Source organism: Triticum urartu, chromosome 2 (assembly GCF_003073215.2).
Source record: "Triticum urartu cultivar G1812 chromosome 2, Tu2.1, whole genome shotgun sequence".
Taxonomy (NCBI): domain Eukaryota; kingdom Viridiplantae; phylum Streptophyta; class Magnoliopsida; order Poales; family Poaceae; genus Triticum; species Triticum urartu.
Genome location: NC_053023.1, coordinates 210,020,194 through 210,044,542, shown reverse-complemented (window position 1 = coordinate 210,044,542; position 24,349 = coordinate 210,020,194). Strand labels below are relative to the sequence as shown.

At 44.6% G+C, this 24,349-nt stretch overlaps 3 protein-coding genes across 3 annotated transcripts; 2 read left to right on the top strand and 1 right to left on the bottom strand.

Annotated features, from left to right (window-relative positions):
* Positions 1 to 5,970: 5,970 nt before the first annotated feature.
* LOC125536825 (protein LHCP TRANSLOCATION DEFECT-like) lies at positions 5,971 to 6,952 on the top strand. The gene is made up of 2 exons (XM_048700102.1): positions 5,971 to 6,337; positions 6,419 to 6,952. The coding sequence occupies exons 1-2, from the start codon at positions 6,065 to 6,067 to the stop codon at positions 6,674 to 6,676; spliced, it is 531 nt and encodes a 176-aa protein (XP_048556059.1). The 5' UTR covers positions 5,971 to 6,064; the 3' UTR covers positions 6,677 to 6,952.
* Positions 6,953 to 7,387: 435 nt separating this feature from the next.
* LOC125536823 (phospholipase A I-like) lies at positions 7,388 to 15,432 on the bottom strand. The gene is made up of 18 exons (XM_048700099.1): positions 14,692 to 15,432; positions 13,814 to 13,961; positions 13,589 to 13,667; positions 13,340 to 13,493; positions 13,030 to 13,239; positions 12,672 to 12,917; positions 12,417 to 12,579; positions 12,067 to 12,327; positions 11,860 to 11,978; positions 11,615 to 11,776; positions 11,202 to 11,394; positions 10,930 to 11,066; positions 10,313 to 10,451; positions 9,972 to 10,178; positions 9,425 to 9,890; positions 9,123 to 9,339; positions 8,962 to 9,051; positions 7,388 to 8,083 (listed from the first exon to the last, which is right to left on the bottom strand). The coding sequence occupies exons 1-18, from the start codon at positions 15,259 to 15,261 to the stop codon at positions 7,643 to 7,645; spliced, it is 4,002 nt and encodes a 1,333-aa protein (XP_048556056.1). The 5' UTR covers positions 15,262 to 15,432; the 3' UTR covers positions 7,388 to 7,642.
* A 271-nt stretch (positions 15,433 to 15,703) lies between these two features.
* Positions 15,704 to 18,001, top strand: LOC125536824 (succinate dehydrogenase subunit 3-2, mitochondrial-like). Its single transcript, XM_048700101.1, has 3 exons — positions 15,704 to 15,873; positions 16,940 to 17,005; positions 17,459 to 18,001. The coding sequence occupies exons 2-3, from the start codon at positions 16,942 to 16,944 to the stop codon at positions 17,782 to 17,784; spliced, it is 390 nt and encodes a 129-aa protein (XP_048556058.1). The 5' UTR covers positions 15,704 to 15,873; positions 16,940 to 16,941; the 3' UTR covers positions 17,785 to 18,001.
* Positions 18,002 to 24,349: the final 6,348 nt, after the last annotated feature.

The window sequence follows — 24,349 nt, the reverse complement described above, 5'->3', positions numbered from 1 at the left end:
GACATTGATCTTAAGCATGTTCGTACCAACAAACAATTGGTAGATATCTTCACTAAGCCTCTTGATGAAAACATGTTTTGTCACTTGAGAAGTGAGTTGAATATCATTTGTGCTTCCAATGTGAACTAGACACTCACTTGGATGCATGCAAGGGAAAGAGCTTGATGCGGCTTGAACTACGTCGGTATTTCCCCAAAGAGGAAGGGATGATGCAGCACAACTAAGGTAGGTCTTTCCCTCAGTGATGAGACCAAGGTAATTGAACCAGTAGGAGACCCACGCAACACTACGTGAATGGAACCTGCACACAAATAACAAATACTCGCAACCCGACGTATTAAAGGGGTTGTCAATCCCTTTCGTGTAACGGCGCCAGAAATTGGCAAGTAGACGGGATAAAAATTGTGATAGATTGGTAAATGCAAATAAAATTCAGCGAGGTATTTTTGGATTAATAGATCTAAAAATAAAAGTAAATAAAAATAGATTGTGAAGGCAAATATAATAAAGAAGAGACCCGGGGCCCCTAGATTTCACTAGTGGTTCTCTCGAGAAAAATAGCATACGGTGGGTAAACAAATTACTGTTGGGCAATTGATAGAACTTCAAATAATCATGAAGATATCCAGGAAATGATCATTATATAGGCATCACGTCCAAGATTAGTAGACCGACTCATGCCTGCATCTACTACTATTACTCCACCCATCGACCGCTATCTAGCATGCATCTAGTGTATTAAGTTCATGGAGAAACAGAGTAATGCAATAAGAACGATGACATGATCTAGACAAGATCTATTTATGTAGAAATAGACCCCATCTTGTTATCCTTAATAGCAACGATACATACATGTCGGTTGCCCTTCTGTCACTGGGATCAAGCACCGTAAGATTGAACCCATCACAAAGCACCTATTCCCATGGCAAGAAAAATCGATCTAGTTGGCCTAACTAAACCGAAGATTCGAAGAAGAAATACGAGGCTATAAGTAATCATGCATATAAGAGATCAAAAGACTCAAATAACTTTCATGGATAAAAACATAGATCTGATCATAAACTCAAAGTTCATCGGATCCCAACAAACACACCACAAAAAGAGTTACATCAAATAGATCTCCAAGAGAACATTGTATTGAGAATCAAGAGAGAGGGAGAGGAAGCCATCTAGACACTAACTACGGACCCATAGGTCTACAATGAACTACTCACGCATCATCAGAGAGGCACCAATGAGGATGATGGACCCCTCCGTGATGGTGTCTAGATTGGATCTAGTGGTTCTGGAACTTGCGGTGGCTGGAATTGATTTTCGTTGAAGGTTTCTGGAATATTGGGGTATTTATAGAGCAAAGAGGCGGTGCAGGAGGCCACCGAGATGGTGGTTTGTGCTCCCCTCAGAGCTCCCCTCAGGTACTTTCTTGGCCCAACAGGTGTCTTCTGGTCCAGAAAAAATCCACAAAAAGTTTCGCTGCGTTTGGACTCCGTTTGGTATTGATTTCCCGCGAAGTAAAAAACAAGCAAAAAACAGCAACTGGCACTGGCACTATGTCAATAGGTTAGTCCCAAAAAATGATATAAAATAATTGTAAAACATCCAAAAATGATAATATAACAACATGGAACAATCAAAAATTATAGATACGTTGGAGACGTATCAGAGCTATGATGACTAGTCCTTGATATCTATCTTATGATGATCCTTTCATATCTTGGACATTTTGCTCCCTTGTGTTGCATCTAACCCTTGTAGGTACTTGGATATGTACTACTTCATAAAGCTTGCTCTCAACATCCATAACTGGAGCAAAGGAGATTGAACCAAGTATCTATACCTTTGATGTGTTCAAGGAATAAGACAACTCAAATATATCCTTTGACACCATATGACTATATTTCACTCTTGTCAAAATGGATAGATATGTTGTTCCTTGCAAATCTAACCCATATAGGAAGATGAGCTACAAATGAAAGGATAACTCCAACTTCCACTGTACAAGCATCCACCTCAAGTTCAACTACATGAAGGACATCCACATCAAACCCAATGTAAGTTCTTACATGTTAGAGAAGCTTTACTCAAAGACATGAGCCAAAGCAACTCAATAAGATGTGAATACATTAAAATGCTTAAATGAGAAATGGCAACTCCATTTTGAGCTTAACGATGAGTATGACCTATGGTCAAGTGAACTCACTTGACTCCTAAGTCAATATAGTCTAACATAGGTGACTTAGTCACCAATCCCCTCTAGATGAAGTTCTCTAGTGTTCTCCTCATTTGCACTTCTTTTGCCTTTCTTTCGCTAGAGTGTTTACTTCTTTTAAAAAAACTTCATCTAGATTTCTTTCTTTTCTGTGTTCTTTCTCTTTTTGTTAGTTTCTGGTCAATTCATTGCAAATCTTATTTGAATTCCCTGAAAATCTTTGTGAGATCTCTATTGCAAGTGAGATGAGTTGACAAAATTTTCTCTCTGTGTTGAACTCGTCTCTCTGATCTGAAGCCCATAGGTCACACCAAGTACAAATAAAACCATGCACACAGTTCATCAGTGCCACCGAAAAGGACTAATTTGGATCCACATATGTGCTCTGTCTGTGATTTCTCCATCCCGGAGTCACCGATCAAAATCAATCGGAGTCACCGCTTCACTCTAAAAGAATGTCTTGCCAAACCTATTTATTCTTTCTTTTCAGCTCCACTCAATGATTCTTTCCGTCTATCTGCATCACAAACTGCATATTGCTTAGCTGTGCTCCTCCAGGACCACACTCACTTGACTCATAACCTTGAAGCCAACCCTTCTTGAAAATTGATGTCAAAGGGGGAGAGAGATGCACCATCAAAGCTTATCTTCAAGTATCTTCCATATCAAAAGACACCTCCTAAGGAAGGCAGATGCATTTCTAACAGAGGAGAGATTCTACATGTTTCTAAGAGGGGAGAGACATGTTGTTATTTCAAGTTGAGTCTTTGCTTCTCAACTTGATGAGTAGTTTTTGCTCTAATTTTGTCTCATCCTACCTACTCCCATTATCCAATGATAGATTCAGGGGAGAGAAAGTTTAAGTTTAGGGGAGCAAAATCCTTGAAGTCTATTGCAAATCCTATTAAATATGTTGGGGACATGTCTATATCTAAAGTACTTACCTAGTGATACTCATCAAATACATGTCATCCTAGTCTTGGTACCCTTGTGGATCTTGTGACTCTTGTTTTTAGTTGAAATTTTCTTGTATTATCTAACCTTGTTTTCTCAAGCTTATTTCTTCAAGAACTATTTCAAGAACCTCAAGGTAAGTATATGCATCTAACTCATGTGCATGATGATCTCTTGCTTGTTGCACATATTGTTTGCAAGAAAGAATCATGGAAATGAAGGTTATTTCTCTCATCATGTTGCTTTGATGCATATAACCAAGATACATGTAACTCATTACTCATTCCTTCCTGTTGTGCATTCACATATCTTTAGCTTCCATCATAAGCATGATTGCACACTTGTAGGGGGGCCTTATGCATGTTACATGTTCTTTCAAAGCTTTAATGTACTACCTACTATATTCTTATTTGAAACTTTGATGTATGTTGTCATCAATTAACAAAAATGGGGAGATTGAAAGCACATTTGCGCCCTTGGTGGTTTTGGTAATTAATGTCAACATACATATTGTTGGACTAATACTATTATCTAGAATATTTAAGACATGTTCAACAGCAGCATGGCAAGGACATGACGATGTGGACCCCTTTAAAAATGTCAAGGACAAGAATTGGCTACCCCAAGACTCTACATTTTTGGTTTAGTGATCCAAGATCACATTGAGTCCCTTAGGAAATCCAATGCTATTAAAAGGGGATGAGGTATTGTTGATGAGGTTGTTGCTCAAGTGCTTAGTGGTATTGCTCCAAAAACCCTCAATCACTTTCTCTAACACATCTGTTCAAAACCCTAAAATCTTCATTTCGGTCCCACCGATATCACCTACTTCGGACCCACCGAGATGATCATTCCATTGCCACAGCCAAAACCCTAGCAATTCGGTCTGACCGAAATGGTTCTCAGTCCCACCGAGACGGCCTTGCCAAGTTTCTGTAATGAAGTTGCTTCATTTCAGAATCACTGAGATGAACTGATCGGAATTACCGAAACAAGTCTTGCCTTAGCCATTGCACTTCGGTCCCACCGAGTTGGCATAATCAGTCCCACCGAAAATCCTAATGGTCAAGTATTTTGCACTAGTCGGTCTCACCAAGATTATCATATCGGTGCTACCGAGTTGGGTCAAAAGCTTGTAATGGTTGGATTTTTGGTGCTGCCTATTTATACCCCTCCACCACCACTTACTCTTCAAGAGAGCCATCAGAACGAAACACAACTTCCACCGTTCATTTTCTGAGAGAGAACCACCCACTCATGTGTTGAGACCAAGAGATTTCGTTCCTACCATTTGAACCTTGATTTCTAGCCTCTTCAAGTTGCTTTTCCACTCCAATCCTTCTCCTACCAAAGCCAGATCTGTGTGAGAGAAATTGAGTAATGAGGAGACTCATTTGAAGCACAAGAGCAAGGAGTCCATCACCAACACAACATCTATTACCTTTTGGAGAGTGGTGTCTCGTAGATTAGTTAGATGTCACTTGGGAGCCTCCAAGATCATGTGGAGTTGAACCAAGGAGTTTGTAAGGGCAAGGAGGTCGCCTACTTCGTGAAGATCTACCCGAGTGAGGCTAGTCCTTCGTGGACGGAAGCCATGGTGGAATGGACAAGGTTGCTTCTTCGTGGACCCTTCGTGGGTGGAGCATTCCGTGGACTCGCGCAACCGTTACCCTCTGTGGATTGAAGTCTCCATCAAAGGGGACGTACGATAGCACCGCCTATCGGAACCACGCCAAAATCCTCCGTGTCTCCATTGCGTTTGCTCTTCCCAAACTCCATCCCCTTTACATCCTTGCACTTGCATGCTTTACCTTTTCCGCTGCTCATACTCTTACTATGCTTGTGTAGAATGCCTTGTGTGCCTCTTAACATGTGTTAAACTCAACCTTAACTTGAAGAATACTAAAAACTACAACTTTTACTTGTTAAGGGTCTAATCACCCCCCCCCCTCCCTCTAGACCCCTCTTCCCGATCTTTCAAAAAAACATAAGATTTTTTCGAAGATGTTTTTTAAGGGCTTTTCACAAGATATTAGAGTGGATGAACATTTTTCTACGAAATCTAGTGCAAATGAAACTCAAAGAAAAATGCCTATGACTTACAATCCTAAGAACCAGACAATCTCAGTAGGAAAAAAACTATGTATTGGAATTCTCCAAAATGTTGTTGAAAATCCTTCGAATCAGAGTCCCTCAAATTCTGGGGTACAAAGGGGGATAGGTTAGCTGCTCAAAAGATGATATCGGGTGCCTTACAAACAAAACGACCCAAAAACCAGAGATGTTCACACCAATACAAATTTCACATTAACTCTCACAAACTTCTAAAGCCCCATTCTGTCAGAGCATGGTTAATAGTATAGCCAGCTGCTAGCTATAAGCCAGTGTCATGTCATATATAGTCCATTTATAGCCAACATGTACAATAGTAGATGAAAAAAGCATACTACTTTTTTGTTATGTGACCCACTTTTCATTCTCATAAAGTGCCTAGGAGCACGTGCTAGAGCTGGCTCTTCACGAAGAGCCCGCTTACCTTCTCTCTCCTCTTCTCTTTCCTCCAACTAAGCACAAATATACTAGTTTATTTCTTATAGCCCGCTGACTCAACTCTATTGTACTTGCTCTCAATCTCTCCCGTGTTGTCCAACGGCACAAGACATAGCACGGCTCCAATATATCTAGTGCACTTTCGGAATATCTCTAGTGTCCAATATATCTCCAAACAGGAAGGCAGGCAAAAGATTCAGAAAGTTCAGGCTAAGCTCTTCAGTCTTCACACACAGCCAAAGTACACACCAAACAGTTCGGTGCTGCTTATCCTTTCCCTTGCATATATCTCTGCCATTCTCCACCTCTCGCTCCCAGACCTGCTCGCGCTCCAACAAGCCGCAAAGCGCCATGGCCTCCATCCCGTGCACCATCCAGCTCGCGACCAAGGCGGCGTCCTCGTCTTCCGGGTGGAGGTCGCCGCGGGCGGTGGGGGGAGTGCTGAGGACCCCGCAGCTGGGCGGCGGCGCAGCGTGGCTGCGGCCGTCACTGTTGAGCAAGGTGGCGCCGGCGAGGGAGAGCGGCAGAGTGAGGTTCTTCAAGTTCGGGAACAAGGACGCTGAGGGCGCCGGCATCTACGGCAGCCAGGCGAGGGACGACTTCGACCGCGACGACGTCGAGCAGGTGAGAGCCCGTTCCCTGAGCTGCCTCTGAATCTCCATTGCTGCCTGCATGCGCTCGGCATCTGACAAGAATGGGCGGCAGTACTTCAACTACATGGGGATGCTGGCGGTGGAGGGCACCTACGACAAGATGGAGGCGCTGCTGAACCAGAGCATCCACCCGGTGGACATCCTGCTGATTCTGGCCGCCTCCGAGGGCGACTTGCCCAAGATCGAGGAGCTGCTCAAGGCCGGCGCCAAGTACGACGTCAAGGACGCCGACGGGAGGACGGCGCTGGACCGGGCTAGCGGCGAGGTCAGGGAGTTCATCACCGGCTTCGCCGTGGCCAAGAAGGCATGATCACTCATGCTTGGAGATTCCGGTTTGGGGTGTGTAGATTCTCCTCCGTTTTGCTGCGGTCGGTAGAGTGAGCTTAGCCGGGAGATTCACGAGCTGCTCGGGTCGGCACGGTGCAACGACTGACCTTGCTTTGCGAAGGACCTGATCTCCATGGAAAGTTTGAGTAGTTGCTGAACCTGACGAGCAGGTTTCGTTGCGTCATCCTTGAACTGAGGCAACTGATATATAATGTTATTCGGAAATAATGTTATTCGGAAGAAGAAGAACCTTGCTTCAGCTTGCTAATGTTATGCAACTATGTAACCGGCTTTAATTTGTAGGTGCATATATTTACTTACTTCAACCTCTTTTTTGTAAATGAAATCTCAGAAATGGAAGAGTGTCAAATGTGCCCTCACATAAAAGTGAAGCATATCAAGAAATCATTCATGTATATTTGACCCGGCATTTAGTGGCTTACACTAACCTGCGCCGGTCAACAGTTCTTCCTGACCAGCATCTACACCAAAACGCCTACAACTGGATCTAGTTTCTACAAGCACCTCGAATCTGCTAAACCAAAAACACAAGATTAAAGAATAAAGAAATAAAAGGAAAATGAAATCCAGACAGTATTTTTCTGCCACGTTTGCTGAGAACGAAGAAATCACAAAAACTAAAACCCGAAATTCAACAATAACACCGCAGGCATTTGAATCTCAACAGAAACACTACCACAGTACAAAGCCTTCAACATTTATTTCATTTGCTTTCCTATTAGTCTCCATCAGTACATGCTCTATGTACTACAGTTTTACAACTGCGGAAGATTTCACCTACCTCCGCCTGCACAGTGAACACGAGTATAAACTCTATAACCCCTTCCTCGTAAAAAGAATTCTATAACCCCATTACGAATCCACACGATCCTTATTTTTTTCTAGTATTATCAATTTCGTATTTTGTATGGGTTGTGAATATCACTAACTACGAAACATTCGGTAGATGGCAGCTGTACTTCAACCTAGGATGTGCGCGGAGTGCTTGTTGAAGAGCAGTGTCCACTGTGACTCCCTCACGGAACAACTTGTCATATAAGAGGCAGATAAACTGAGCCAAGTACTCCTCTTCATCAATATCTTTGTTGCCTTCACCGTTTTTCTCAGCATCGCTGTCTTCCCAGTCACTTATAGGGCTAACAGGTTCAGGCTCCGACTCATCAGCTTCATCATCCCCAATGACAAACTTCCCATTCTCGAGGCTTCCACTTACATCCATCCCATGGTATGCGATTGCCTGGGAATCTGGAGGCTCGACAGATGACGAGATGACTGCTTTGGCACCAGAATCCACGAATGCCTTGACGAGGCCATGAACAAGACCATACTTGCCACTGCACACAATAATCCTCTCCCTCCATGCTCCAACCTGAGCCAAAAATATGAGTTTAAGGTATAACAAATCAAGAGCGCCGTGAACTCTGGATATGCATAGTAGAAAACATGGCAAACAGAAAAAAGACGCTACGATGTGGCAGCTATTGAAAGAGTACATCTGTCCCGCAACACATATTTCTGGGTGTACCCAGGTTATGCTACCAGGGTGGCAGAGGAAAGCAGGTCAAAATAGATTTTCTTGATACTCCCTCCATTCCACAATATAGTGCCTATAGATTTTTGTGAAAGTCAAACTTTGCCAACTTTGACCAAGTGTATAGAGAAAACTGTCTACATCTACAATACCAAACATGTACATTCTGAAAATATAACTCACAATGTATCCAATGATGTGCATTTGGTATTCTAGATGTACCTACTTTTCTCTATAAACATAACTCACGATGTATATTTTATCTATATATAGTATCTAACACCCCTACTTTAGGTGACGTTTGATGCGTACTGTGATACTGGGTTATTTCCGCTCTAGGTCCACCCATATATGGCTGGTGTGAATATACCCATTCCCCTGTACTGTCTTATACGTGAACGGTGCCTCTTTGTCACAACATGGCCAACCACCAATGTTTCGCTACAATTTGGTTCATGACAAATCTTTCGAGTCAGCTGTACATTTACCATGTCAACTTTTGATAACGGTTCCATGAAAAAATATGCATGTTTGACCCCGTATTCCTAGTTGATTTGAGGAATCAACTAGCAATAATGTATACAGATTTTAGTTGAAGATGCTCTTGCATTTCATAATTAACTACATTCCACTGTAAGCATTTTGTACAACAGTTCCTATATATGGACATATGAAGGCTAGTTCAAAGGAAGTGCAATCTACCCATAATGGCTTACCATCCAGCGAACATCTTCAGGTGACATGTGACAAGCAGGCACTGTCCTCCTGAACATATAGGCACCAATTTCTTGGTTATCTTCCATCACCTGCGACAAGGAAACTTAGCATACCCAATGACCTGTCTAGGAAACAAAGAAAAGGAAAAGGCAGTTCCTACTTGTGTTTGGCGCCCTATATAGCGGTGATGTATCCCACCGATTTCAAACGATGGCCATTCCGCAACTAACTCAGACAAACATGAAATCTTTGAAACAGAATATGCACCCTTTCTTTTAGATCCATGCAGCATGGTAGACAAGCTTGTTTTGACACACTGCAGAAACCTGTCTGCAAGTTCCCCTGGCTCAGCAACTACAAATACGTCATTCTGCCAGCTGCAATAGCAAGTTTTGCATCACATAACCAGAACTGCAGGTACAGAAATGCTTGTTTAACTAAACAAAAATATACAAACAATACCTCAATATCGAACCAGTTGAATCATTTTGAAGAGCCAGGTGTATCACACCAACCTGAGGCATATTTTGCAACTTGTCATACAGTGACCGAACATGTCCAGATGGCTGCCATGACTTTATTGGCGATGTTGGTGGTGATGACTTCATAGCTGGGTGACCATCCAGGCTAAGCGGCGGAACTAGGTCAATTCGACCAATCCGTTGAGTGCCTTCTGGACTATACAGAAGTGGACTAGATGGAAAACTCCCAGTAAACAAGGGAGAGGTAATTGGAGTTGGGAGTGCAGTAGTTGGCTTTCCAAATCCAGAAGTGCTATTCATTAGAGTAAGCCTAATACCATTCTGAGAACAGAATGCTTCAAGCGAACGAGTATGATTTATCTTCTTTCCAAAATCAGGATTAAATGAAGCCTCTACAAGTAGAACCACACGTCTCCATCCCAAGGTAGGATTACTTTCACTTAAACCTGAGAGATGATTATAAGATGTTTCAACCCCATATCCCATTAAATGTTACCTGAAGGTGCCAGAATGTAGATAAGACAAACCTGATTTTGATGTACTCAATCTTGAAAATGACAGGGATTTGACAATTCCAGAAGACTTCTCTTCCTCTTGATATCTTGGAACTAAAAGCTCACAAACATTCTTAAAAACCTCTAAATTTTTCTGAATATACTCTTCGGTTGCAGCCTCCAACTTAAGCCAGACAGCCGGGTCAGTCTCATCTAACTCCATACCACACCGGTCATCAACTGACAACATAACAAGATCTTTCACTCATTTGAATATCCAAGATCGTTACTTTAAAAGCGCCAAAATGACTAAAAAATACTTATGGCTATGTTGATATGGGTCGAATGTACAGCTTCCTTGAAAGTTAGATTACCTGGATTAAAGCGGAAATATTGCATCTCAGGAAGCATAGGTATCAGTGTATCCAAAGTTTCTTCCACTCTCTCCACTGAGCATGCACTTTCTATTAAAACTTGCCCAGTGTCCAAGTAGCGCCATCCACCTCTCCGGCTCTAGATGAAGACACAACAGAATTCTATGAGAACAGTGTGCCAAAGGTATATATCTCAGATCGAAGTTCACCGGAATCTACGCATAGTAAATTTACAAGCAATCAGTATTCCTCTTGGATGACTTAGGTGTTTCCTCATAGTACATTTATGCCTGGATTTGTTATTTCTGGAAGAGGGAGATCTGTGGCCACTAAATATAGAGCAGGTTAGACTGATAAATTATTTATAATGGCACTTAATGGAAAATCCTGCATTAATTGAAAATAATTAGACCTTAACCATAAAATTTACAAGCCTAGTGCTCTGTTGCGTGATATTCTAATATTTATAAAATAGGAGAAGTAATTTCCCACAGGAAAAAGGAAAGTACCAATCTCGTAAAGAACTGGTTGCACATTGGATACCTATCCCACAACATTGAATATTTTAATGATGAAGTTGTTGAAGCAGCAAATTCAAGAACTATGACGCGTATTACCTTAGTTGGAACTGAGCCACACCCTATTGAAACTAGGCAATCTATTCTCGTATCAGGCCACAAAAGTTGTGCTTCTCTTATTGCAAAGATCGTGGGATTGTTCGCTACAATCGCTCCATCTTGCCAGCGATTTACATCTGATAATTAAAAAGAAAGAGAGGAAGAAAACAGTAAACAAGATAAATGAGTACAGAGGTACATGCTCCAAGATAATAGAGGCATACTAATTCTTGCACAAATTGAAATCCAATAGCGAGTTTAGGAATGTTTACCATCAGAGAAATCATCCAGATAATATGGAGCTGCAGATGATGCTCTTATGGCTTCCCATACGTGATGCTTGCAGCTCCCCATAAAAGCTCCACGTTTAATCCCAACTGGTGCACCAGAAACAACCGTTCCAACTGCGCCAGGAGATGGACTTTCTGCCATTCCTGGTGATACCTCCAGAGTGCCCGGTGGATACTGGAATACATTATCAGATTATCATATGACACAAAACATAAAAAGAGAAGACAGAGAACGGAAGCAGGAGGACGCTGATAGCTAAAGTAATACTACTAAATAATACTTTGTATCTTTCTTTCTGATTTCACTTTTGATAACTAAATAGTCCCAGCATACAGCTGTATAAAGTACAGTTGAAATTGAAAACGATAGAGCAATAATGGAGGATAAGAAGAACCTGATAGTTCCGGAATATATATGGTTGGGCAGGCATGGCGCTGACTAAAGTTGATACAGCAAAAACCTTCGGAATGCCTTTCACAGAAGACTCTATTAGAAGGTCACCGTCATCATCAGCACACATTTCCTTTAGTAACCTCTCAAATTGATCTGCGCTGTGCTGTAATTAAAATCTCTTAGTCACCACCTCACCACACTGCAGAACATGAAACGCCACAAAGAAGTTCAATTGTTCATTTATACCTTCGACCCATGTACAACCACTCTAAAACTCTGTGATGAACTTTTGAAAAGTTGATCAAGTTTCTCCTTCCATGTAGCAGCTTCGTCCTTAGGGACAGGTTCCGCAAATACAAGTTTACCTTAAAAAACAGCAGTTTAATTGACAGCACATTATTGTTAATATAATTAAAAAAGTAATGAAACATGAAGAGCCAAAAAAACATTCACCAAGTTTTGTATATATCTCTTCACACTGATCCAAACTCATCTTCTTGATTCCAAGAGCCATCGCAAGCATGCCACCTGTTGATGTACCACATATGAGGTCAAACATTTCATGTATGCGCTTCCCAGTTCCTTGCTCTATCTGTTTTAGCATTTGGACAGTTGCAAGGCCCTTCATGCCACCACCATCCATTGAAAGAATGCGCAGACCCTTCTTTGCAACTGGTCTCCCTCTTATTGCCCGACGCAAGTTCTCGTTCTCCCCTAAAGAGATCCACAAACACATCAACACATGTTATGGTTACTGACTGATCACGAGAAAACAAGTCAATCAGAACCAACAATATGCATACCTAGAATTGCGAGAGCGCGAGCAGCTGCCTTGCTGACACGCTTCTCTTGTGAAAAAGTAGAGCGAATTAAGAGGTCACGTAAGCTCTCAGAGTGAATGAGGGTGCGACGAGTCTCCAAGCAGAAAGCCAAATTGCCAACTGCAAATAGAGATAAGCGTTGCACCTAACAAAAGGAAGCAAATAACGGTGAGCCCCCAGTGGTTATCCAAACAACATATCAACCATCAACCAGAGTCTAAATCCAGATCATCTTGCCTCAGAGTTCTTGTGTGCACAAAGTGCTTTCAGTGACTTCAGCACATCTTTTCTCAACATCTTTTGAGCAACATGATCAGAAACAAAAGTTAATGTGACCACAACTTGCAATACTGATATTAATTCTTCATCATCAAATGATTTCAGTACAGCTTCTATAGGCTTCATAATATCACACTTAATCAGCTGCATTGCTGATGAAATATCTGACGCCAGTGACGAAAGAGCAAGGCATGCTTGCTCGACCTGAAAAGGTGATTGTCAATTATTGAAATTAAAAAAATGTGGTATGCTTGAAATATACAACTATTTTCACAAAATTCATCAAATATATGGATGTTCAGTGTTGAGTAGGTACCACGTGACGGTTATCACTGCTTATCATGCTGATAAGCTGTCTGACAGCATTTTCTTCTTTGCTAATGGCAACTTGATTGGTACGATCTTCCATTATTTTGGCCAACGCAGAGGCCAGCAAAGGGTGGTGACAGGAAGAGAACCGGAAAACAAGCGAAAAGAAGGCACTAAGTTTGTGCCTGGCCGCAATGAAGTAGGAATAGTTCTCAGTCTGGAAACAAAACCCAAAGGCAAATTTGTCAAGAAAAGAGTTGCAAGTAATGAGATGACCTAGCTAGCAGAATGATAGAATTCCAAGATAGTTTATCTACCTCTATTTCCACAGTGACAGACTTAAGACTTTCAAGTGCATCAATTCTAATATTTGCAAGTGTGAGATGTCTAAGGTTATGCAGCGGCAAAATTTCTGGAAGAAACTCTAGGGGATTTCCGAACAAGCGCAATACACGCAGCTTAGGCACTGACCTGCGGGAAATCGACAATGAATTGTGAGGAAAAACAGCACAAATTAATAGAAGCTACAGAAAAATAAATAACCTCTATAAATAATATTTAATAACCTGAAATCCAATAATGGACGGACAAGCTTGTTGTGTTCTAGTGATAATTCCTCCAGCAAAACACATTGCCGCAGTTCTACTGCTTGGTAAAGGAGGGGAGAAAGCTTAGATCATTGCAAGGACAGTTGATATGCATAACCTTGAATGGCAAGAAGTCTTGAGATACAACAAAGCTGTAAACACTAATTTTAGAGTTATTAATGAATTAAAGGTGTGCTCACTAACCAGGGACAGAAACTAGCATGTTGTTGTCAGCTGTAAGCACTTTCAAGTTCTTCAAGTCACCAACTTCAGGTGGCAAAACTGACAATTTATTGTTGTCAATATATAGCTTCTCAAGAAACGAAAGGCGAGTTAGTTCAACCGGAAGCACCTGCCAAGTTTTCATATAACATTTCATGGTTAGAGTTGCCTTTGGATGCCAATCAGTCTCAAATTTCATAGCCTTGCAGCCGACAAAAAGGTAACACATAGTATTTCAAAATTGAGAAGCACGTAACAAGTCACAGTTGACAACACTAGTGAAACTGTTAATAACGCATTAAAGGCCCTAAGGGGTCGTAAGCTCAGGATTAATAAGATAATTGGCACGTTAACTATAAGATTTCACTCATTGGACAAAAAAGTCTAGAAGCTGTCCTACTGCAAATGTTAGGTTTCATTGTTCAGTACTGAATGCACAGAACAGGCATCTTCCTACAAAACGATCAGCATTAAGCATCAAACAGACAGCTAGATCAGACATGATTCCACACCACCAGTCACACAACGCATGATGCTGAATTTCACACTGGAACAGCAGGGTTTCTAGTAAAAGCTAACAGCCACATATGACCAAGAAATGTTCACACGCCATCAGCATGCTGCATGTGTCCACCACAAGGCACAGCGCCAAGCTATACACCCGTGCCCGAGGTTAAACCTGATCAGAATCTCTACAACCAAAAGCAGACCAGTGCAGACTGCAGAGCAAGCATCCAAACACAGCGCCCAGGAGCTTCTACACAAATCCCAAACCCACGATGGCACTTCCCGTATCTACATTAATCACGCGCGCATGGAAAACGACAAGGAATTCGAATGTGTGGGAGTGATGGACTGACCATGAGGCCGCAGTTGCAGAGGCTGAGCACCGTGACGGAGCGCCAGTGGTCGGCGAGCACGGGCACCCCTGCGGCGACGGCTCCATCAGCAGCCGGTGCGGGCGCGAGGTTGGATCTGATGAGGCGCGCGAGGACAACGGCGCCGTCGCCGGTGCTCTGCGTGGAGCCCAGCGCCCGCGCGACCCGCACCGAGCGCAGCGCCTCCCGTCTCCTGACGACCCGCATCTCCACCCCCACCTCGTCCCCGTCGTCGGCGGGCCTGAGATCGACGCAGACGACGTCGTGGGGCGGGGGCAGCGCGACCATGAGCTGGGACTGGAGGCGCAGCGCGACCTGGTCCTCGTCGTCGCTGGTGGACCAGTCGAGCTCGATGCGGAAGCCGAGGTCGCCGTTCATGGTGGCGACGGGCGAGGAGGAGGAGGCGGTGGGCGACGCGGCGGTGGGGGACTGCGGGGGCGGGGCCGGGGGCGAGGAGGGGTCCTGATCGGGCTCGTCGGCGAAGTCGCCGTAGTCGAGGGTGAGGTGGAAGATCTCGGAGCTGCGCTTCCAGCCCAGGCCCCAGGACGACATGGCGGGCGCCGCCGCATCAAATGGCGGGCGCTAGGGTTCTTCGAATCAGGAAGCGCGGGGGGGATTTGGGAGGAAGTGGTGTGAGAAGGAAGACGAACGCAGATCAGAGGAGCGCAGTGTGGGCGTTGCGCGTCTCGGTTCGTTTGGTTTGGCCCTGCGGAATTTTCTTTGCGTCCCTTTTCTTTCTTTCTGTTTGGGGTTTTACCTTCCAAACTCCGCTACCGACACTGTACGGGTCCACAGCACAGTGTTTCCTACCCGAAATTAACGAAACCCCCAACTCCAAACAGCTTTGGTTTTTTTTCTGAGGGGAGGCTACCCAACTCCAAACAGGTTTTTTTTTTTAGGATCAACTCCAAACAGCTGGAGAGGCGAGGCCCCATCCATACATGGGCCTAGTTTCCCTCAGCTGCGCTGCCCGGCCCAACTGTCTTCACTTTGTTTTAAGCCCAGCCAGCAATCTATCTCCTCCCCATCGTGCATCTTCCTTCGTCGAACCAAAGCGGTACGGAAGGGAAGCAGGCGCCGTCTCCGTCGCCGTCGTCTCGTTCGTCCCCAAATCTTCACCGAGCTTCCGCTCCGCTCTCGCCCCGCGCAGCAACGCGGAGGAAGGTAGGGACCTTCCATTCTCTGCCTCCTTTGTTTTTATTGGTTTCTTCTGCCTCCCTGCTTGTGATCCTCGTTTTGGTACGCGTACGTGGATTTCTTCTTCATAGCGTTGCTCTCTCCCCGATCCCCATCCCGCGAATCAACCTTCTCCTTCTCCTCGTAGCAGATGCGGCCGCTTAGGGTTCGTTGCTCGCCGCCGTCCTGACCTCATCAGACGGCGCCGATCCACGTCAGCATCCACTTGCCCCCGCTCCTCCCTCCACTTACAGGTCTGGACAGATCTGCACATGATTCCCTCTCCCCCTTTCAGAATTAGGGCCGTCCGGTAGCACCATAAGGATTCTGCTTGTTCAGTGGGTGGGTTTTTGTGTGGATCGAGAAGGATTTCTACGGTGATTTCATGTCTATGTAATGAGCCAAACCTATGAAGCGGTCAGTAAATTTGCGAATTGATTGATGGTAGATGGTGAAACTCTATTATGTGATGTGTTTATTTCAGATGCGTGTGTGTTGCACCGAATTCTAGATTGAGGTAGTACAGATGTTGAGTTTAATGCCGGTAACGAATTGAGAAAAAAAATTCACAAATCCGCGTACTTAGTGAATGACTCATTTCTTGTTGGTCTAGTGGATGGAGCTTTCTGTTTTTGTATCTTTTGTCTTACTTGTGAACCTGCCAGTCCAAAGCAAGAATTTCATCTATTAAACACCAAACAAATTAGTCTAGTGGTATTTAAGACTATCCACCATTCACCATAGACAACAAATTTGTATCCACAAGTCTTTCCAAACAGGCGATCACTAATTTCACTAGCTTATTTTTGCTGTAGCTTATCTGGACAGCTGTCTTATGGCACCCTTAGTTTCGGCGTTTACTGGAAATTCGTTAAAATGCGTCATTTTATCTGTATTTCAATAAATAGAACTCAGTAGTTTCAGTTGGTATTGGTATTTAGCAGTATGGACATGAATCTGATCTTTCCAAGTTCAGTAGACAAAGAACCACTTTCTTTATGACCGAAGTGTGCTGATGCTCATGTATTGATGATATTGGTTCTTCATTGTGCAGGAATGGACAAGTATCACAGCAACACCCGCTTTGCACCCCTTAGAGACGCTCCATTTGCTCTCCGTGGTAAGTGCTCTTGGAGGAATTTGCTATGTTATTTGTACCTCTGAATTCTGAAATAGTTTGGAGATATCAAACAAACACACCACAAGTCAAAGTGGGTGCACATATGCGCCTTTCAACTGCATCTTGTTGTGTACTTTTGTAGGATGTGTAATGGACTAACAGCTGAGGTGCAAGCTGGAAAGAATATTAGATAGAGTGGTTTGATTGGTGTGTTATAAGAGAATGCATCTATATCTCATTTTTATCTGCATATATGGGTTCGTAAGTCAGTTTGTTGTTTACTGAAGAACATCCATGTTTTTAGTTCATAAATCTTTGGCATGCAATTGCTATGTGTAAATGGTACTATACTATTATCAACATTGTTTTCATCATTCTTGCTATTCTTCTCTATAGCAATCTGCAGTTTACTTTTCTAATAAGGCTGGTCACATTTGTTGCCTTTATCTTCAGGTGCCTTTGGTACCTCCAACTCATCTTTCAACAACATGGATGGCCTTAGACACTCCTCAAGCATTGGGCAAGCAAAGAGCTACACATCTTCTCCCTTAGGAGCTCTGCGACAGAAGATGCCTCCATCTGGAAACCGATCCCTACATACAAGTCGTCCCCTGTCTGCTCCTGTTGCGAACCGCCCACTGTCTCCCCATCTTCCTCTGAAGAAGCCACAGCTGAGCGCCACGTTCTCCATCTCACACCGTATATTTGGCGTTGCGCTGGGTGCTGCCATCATATCCATTCCTCTTGCTACCAGGTTTGGCGTCATGTTTGAGGTCTGAGTGAAATGCAGCCTGCGACGACGAGGGGTAACATTGCTGTGACGGTTCCGTTGTTGCGCATAATGCAACTGTAGGTGCAGTTGTAATAACTGTCTTATCAATCCTGCAGATTTTATGAATAATGTGGGAAACTATCCTAAACATCAGTGTAATGAAAACATAATTTTGGGTCTTCTTTGGTACGAGGTCTGCAAATCCGAACCAGATCTTTTGCTTTGGTTTCAGTGTTTTCCTTGCTCTTGCAAAAGGGGCATTAGTGTTTGATAGTTTTTGTCTGTTGAACTGATATTTCAGTGTCATGTTTCCTGCTGCACATATGTTGGAAGTGTTGTATTTTCGACTCCAGGGCATGTTTGGTTGTGGGGGGGAAGTCCGGGATCCCCGCCTGATCCCTGGGTAGCTGCCACCCGTGGACAACTCTCCCTGGGCAAGCCATCGCCCCGTCGTGGTTGCTCCGTTGTGTTCGTAGCTGCTGTGCTGCCTGCCCTCCATGGCATCTCGCCTGGCTGCTGTACCGACGAAAACGCCGACGTCTTGTCTGGCCGCTCCAGTGATGAGAACGCGGTCGTCCTCGCCAGCCAAGCAGTCCCTTTGAGGCAAAACGGACAAAACAGACGGCCAGCGCGCGGGCGTAAACGGATTTTTGTTCGTTTTTGTCCGCTTTTGACCCATCACGGCCCAAGTTTGCGCCCTTTTTGGGGTGAAACGGACAGCGCGTAGACGGGCAGGACGCGCGCGCTTGTCCTCCCCTGACCCGTCCGTCGGTGGCACAAAGACCCTCCCTCGTCCACGACCGACGCCTACCCGAATTCCGGCGACCTGGCCGTCGACCTGCATGAAACGGTGAAGAAGAAGAAGAAGGCCAAGGGTGCAAGAAAGCCGCGGTCGGAATGCACGTCGGAGGAGCTCGCCAAATTGGACGCAGAATCGGCGAAGAGGAGGAACCGGAGGGTGGCCATCCATTCGTCGTGATGCAAGAAAGCAGGCACGGCCACCGTTTACGGGCACCATGCCGTCCCCCCGCGTCCTGTTCGACGGAATGCCAACACCAACGCCAACGGTCGACGACCCCTTCTACAACCAGTTCATGGAGGATGTGATCTACGAGGGTCGGCATGGCGGTGCCTACGATCCCGAGGAGACCCAAAGTCAGAATGGCCGCCCAGTACGTTGCCGATGAAGAGGCCCACGGTCGTGCTGACTACGACCATGGTGACTCATGGCATAAAGACGATGACATCTATTGCAAAGGTGATGGTGATGAAGAATAAGGCAATGACATTGATATTGGGGACGAGCCATTGTTCATCGACGAGCTCACCCAAAGAGCGGAAGCACAAAAGAGGAGGAAGAGCATTCGCACGGATTCATATTCACAAGACAAGGACAAGTTGATTTGCCAATGTTGGATGGAGATTAGCCAAGATCCGAGGACCGGCGCGCAACAAAAGGGCCTTGTTTTTTGGACAAGAGTCCACAAAACATTCCATGAAAAGAAGATGTTTGAACCCTATCAAATTACGAGTGACCGTGGCATCACCTCGATTCAAAAGAGGTGGTTGTTCATCCAACAAGAGTGCAACAAGTATTATGTCGCACTTGAGAGCGTTGAAGCATGGCCCGTGAGTGGTCTCGGCATTGGGGACATGGTATGCTCTCCTCATCCTAGTTTTTCGTTGCTACGGCCATGAGACTTCGGTCTTGTGTTGACACCAGATTTTGGCACGGTTAAGAACTTAAGTAAGATGGCCTCAAATGAAAAGGTGCTCAAAATAAGAAAGTTTTGTATCATCAAAAAGATAAACTTTGATATTTGGGTCATAACCATCCGGTCTCATCTCTAAGGCCGAAGTTGTGTTCGAAGTATTGAGATTTAGTATTCATAACACTATTCGGCTGATTATGCCCTCAGGACGACCTCAAATGGAAAATGTTTCAACATGAAAGTTGTGCGTCTCGTCGAAACGGTTGATTTTGATATAAAAATCGTTTCAATCTGAGTACGTATGCAAAATTTAGAGCCATCGGAATACAGCCTTGTCAGGAGGCAAAAAATGGCGCCCCCCGCCAGACGCCCTGTCTGATGGGTAGCGCGAATAATAGCCTATTTTACGCGAGCGATTTGGCCATTAAGATGACCTCTGATCAAAAAACATTCAACATGAAAATTGTTTGTCTCGTCGAAACGATCAAGATTGCTTTTGGGCTTGTTTCCATCCGAGGTCGTTTACCACCTCAAAAATTACCCGCAAGGTGCAGCCAGTTTAAACCGAACAGTTTTGGAAAGTTCGGACAAAACCAATACAAATTTGACTAGGGTATTGGACATGAATCCAAGCCTTTTCCTCGCACAGGAAGTCCAGCCGCCTCTTATATATCTAAGGGGTGACGGCCGATTGAACAACACACAATCGAACAAATCATCTATCACTTTTTATCTTTTATCTTTTCTCCTTGACCCTAGTACTTCTTCTTCTTCGTTCTCTGTATGTTCTTCTTGTTACAGGATGACGAACCTCGAGGCCCTAGGGCGGTCAGGCCGACCTAGGGCAGCCCATAGCCGCCGCACGCCCTGACGGGTCCCTCCCGAGCATGTGGGGTTTGGGTCCTCAAAAGCGCTTGCCGGATTGCCTGTGTACTGTACTTCTGGACGGGTCTCCTTCTACGTGAGCTGCGATGCATCACCCTCGGTGTTGGAGGTACATGGTGACGTGTTCGTGTGCGAACACAATTTTTGACGACTACGCTGGGGACGAAGATTTGAACGGTCTCCAGCCCGTTCTTGCCACGAAGAGATCGTCATCTAGGATTTGCAATCTACAAAGGTAATATGAATATCCAATTCACTTATGTAGATGCAAATAATGCATATGTTGTTGCTATATCGTCTAATGAGCATATTGTATCGGTTAGCCCTAGTTTTATCAATCATGCATCTAATTATGTGCAACAGCCGATTCAGAATAATCTTCATGCTTCAACTTCATATAATTTTAGCAACATGCAACATATGTATCCCAACTCCCATGCATCAGCAACCCCACAAATCTATATGCCGATGAACAACATGATGAGTTCGGTTAATGAAGTTGAAACACCCCATGTAGGAACTTTCAATGGCATGCAACATAGTGTTTCATCTTTTTATTCATCAGCAGCTAATTTGCAACATGTTAATACAAACATGCCGGTGGATAGGGGAACTGGCCATGCTATTACTAGTTATTCGGCCAATTATCCTCAAACATCGTATGCTACACCTCATGCTACTAATTTTTTGGCACCATACGCAATTGTAGATGTTCATAATTCGGCTCCTCACCTTCATGCTCATGGCCGAATAAGTGAGAATTCTACCAGAGCGCATGTGTCTTTACCTAGTAACGTAGCATATCATGTTGCCCCAGCACAATTACAGAATTTCGGCAACACACCATTGTCGAAAGCATCTCAAAGTATTGGGGGGCAATCCGATGAAGATTGGGCTGAAATTGGTCTAAAAAGGTTAAAGATAGCCTAGCTGCAATGTTTGCTGAATTTAGATAAGAACAAGCAACCTTGCGAATCAAAGAAAGAAAGAGTGGTGATTCGGATAACAAAGTTAATTCGGTTATTAAAAACGTCGAATCAAATAGTATGTGTACCGAATTTATTGGAAAAAAAAGAGGACGTCAAGGCATTGGAGAGTCATTTGAAAGTGGAGCAAAGTATTATTCAAGTAACACAACCATCATGCTCTCCCAGCATGTATGAAGAGGTATGTCTAGCAAGTGATTTGCCTATTTTCAGATTTGGTCACAGCTTTATTGTTGATGCATCTATTAGGAAAAATCTCGTAAGTAATTTTGAAAGACCAATTATGAAGCGTAATTTACTTGTTAGCAATAAAATTGTTATAAAGCATATCGGTCAATACATTATACCATTCGAAGATTGCAGCTAAAGCTTCTCCCATTGCTTTATTTAAAGCTCGTATCTAATTGAGTAGTTTTGCTTGCTTCATACTTGGCTTACGCATGGTCTCAATTGAGACATGTGTGTTCTAACTATTTTCATTTCAGAAATATAAAGTCAAGATTAAATTCTTCTGAGAAATCTGATGTTAATATTATATCTTATCCAAAGACATCAGAGATAGAGTGCAAAACACAATGCATAGCCGAATGGAGAGATTCTAAATCCGAACCATTCGTTTGCTTACCTCCAAAGCCGTTCGCACACCAAGATCGGCTAGAAAACAGAACTTATACCTTCAATTCAAACAGTGTGATCAAATCTTTGATTTGTTGTTGAAAAATAATTACATTAGAATTCTTGATCACCATGTCAAGCAATCTATCCAAGGATGAATTTATTGTAAGTTGTATGATTCGTTCAAGCATAGTATTGAGGATTGCAACATGTTTCGTCAAATAGTTAAATCGTCCATTGATAAAGGATGATTGAAATTTGTTGAGACACCAAGAGATGACGAGTCTATTCCAATTGGTCCCGATGGTAAAAGGTTTTTGCATCGGCTGCTTCAAGCCAATCCATTTAAAGAAAAGGTAAAAACTGCAGGTGATGGGATCAAGCTCTCAAGTAAAGAAGTTGTTGAAGAGTATAATGAACATAATCTTGATGGCGAAAATTCCATCGAAGCTACAATGAAGACGATAAGGATTGGGGGGGGCAACAAGAAAAACCAAATATCGGTGCAAGCACAACCAAAGAAAACAAAGGCCGACATAAGCACAAAGGTAAAAAGCCGAAAATCACTTTCGCGCAACTATTGGAAAAATATCAAAAGATAAGTGAGGAGAACAGTGCTTATCAGTCAACTAATGCAAAAGTATCAAGATCACCCCCTAGGCGCAAATCCAAGGATCGATATTGGCAAGAAGAGAATCTGAATGCAACTTGTTCGTATCCTTATTTTGGGCCACCAATGCCAATGTCGTAGATGCCTCCCTATGCTCACGTAAATCCATATCCATCATGGGATAAGTATGATACAAGGGCACATTATCCATATTATTATAAACCATCTCGCCAATATTATGCAGCTCCAAGAAGACCAACGTTCAATGAGCAATCATATGTTCAAGACCGTTTCAATAAAAAGAATCGGTCCGGAGCACAAGGAAGAATAAGGAGGTGTGTCGGCGTTCTGGAAATGGGGGTCCCCAGACTTGCCTGCCTGCGGCCCACGGCATGGCTCTGTGAGCGGGCCCGTACGACCCATCTTCACCAACAAGCGTTCAAGACCCTCGCAAGGGCCAAGCCTCGCGAGGCGGACGACACAAGACCTCCTTAGGAGCAGCCTCATCAGGCTAGCTCGCGAGGGGCGAAGAGATCAAGGCCAGGCAAACCTTGCGAGGTTCCAATGACGTGAGCCATGACGATCAAGATCAGGTGGGCGCCAGGCGGGCGCCAGCGCGCACAGTGTCCTTACTTCCTCTTTGGTGCTAAGGAAGCAAGCGCAGGCCGGAGTACCGAGGCGTCAAGCAAAGATTTCCATATCAGTGCAACGAGACCAAGACCAGTGGGACGGCAAGACTGAGGTCACCGTGGAGCCCAAGACGGCGTCACCACCAAAGCCTTTTGCAGGCAAAGACTGCTTTTGTCAGGATAACTTGTACTAGCTGTCCCCTTTCAAATTGCACGTTGTTGGCTCCCTTCCCACTTTATATTTGGGGAGAGGACCAGGGCCTCTATAAATAGGATTAGCCACCACCATAGGGGGCAACCAGAGAGAGACCTAGATCCAACCCATCCACATACTCACCTAGCACAAGAACACCTCACCTCAGGAGGCTGTTCTTCCCCCTTGTACTGTTCATCCTCAGCCTAAGAGGCAATCCACCACCACCATACTGCACTGGAGTAGGGTATTACACCACAACGGTGGCCCGAACCAGTATAAATCTTGTGTCTCTTGTGTTGCGAAGTTCGTCGAGTTAGTCTAGAGATCGTGCGAGAGGTGAGTGCATGAGTTGGTAGGGGGAGATCTTCGCGCGCACCCCAGTGTTCAAACCTTGAGGGTTTTGCCGGAACCCGAGATCCGACATTTGACGCGCCAGGTAGGGGGTGCGCCGAAGCTTCCCTTCCATCGCTCCGTGTCCCGTTGCTTCATCGTCTCCATGGCGGACGCTCGCCGCGCTCGCTCTGAGCGCCGGGCTGCCCTCGTCGCCCGCATTGCTCAGACAGCTCCCATCGGCGGGCCACCCCGTCGTTCTCCATCGCCTGCCGCCAACGCCGCCACCGACCTGGCGGGGAACAAGCAGCAAGCATCCTCGCTGCACCCCTTGGTGCGGTGGGACGGCCGCACCGCTACTCCATCGCTGACCCCGGTCGGTTCATCATCCCATGCTCGTCACGCTCCCGTGGACGCGCAGGCCGCTCTGTGCATGGCGCTCGAGCTCCTGCGCTACCGCCCCGTCGACGACCTCTACGAGGACTGGCTCGACCACATCGTCGAGCTTGTCAGCGCCGTCCCTCTCGATGCCTCGCCCTCCGCCAGCCGCAGGCGGCGTGGCCCATGGAGCGCCTCCACCACCTCTGCCCAAGACAGAGTCTTGGCGCC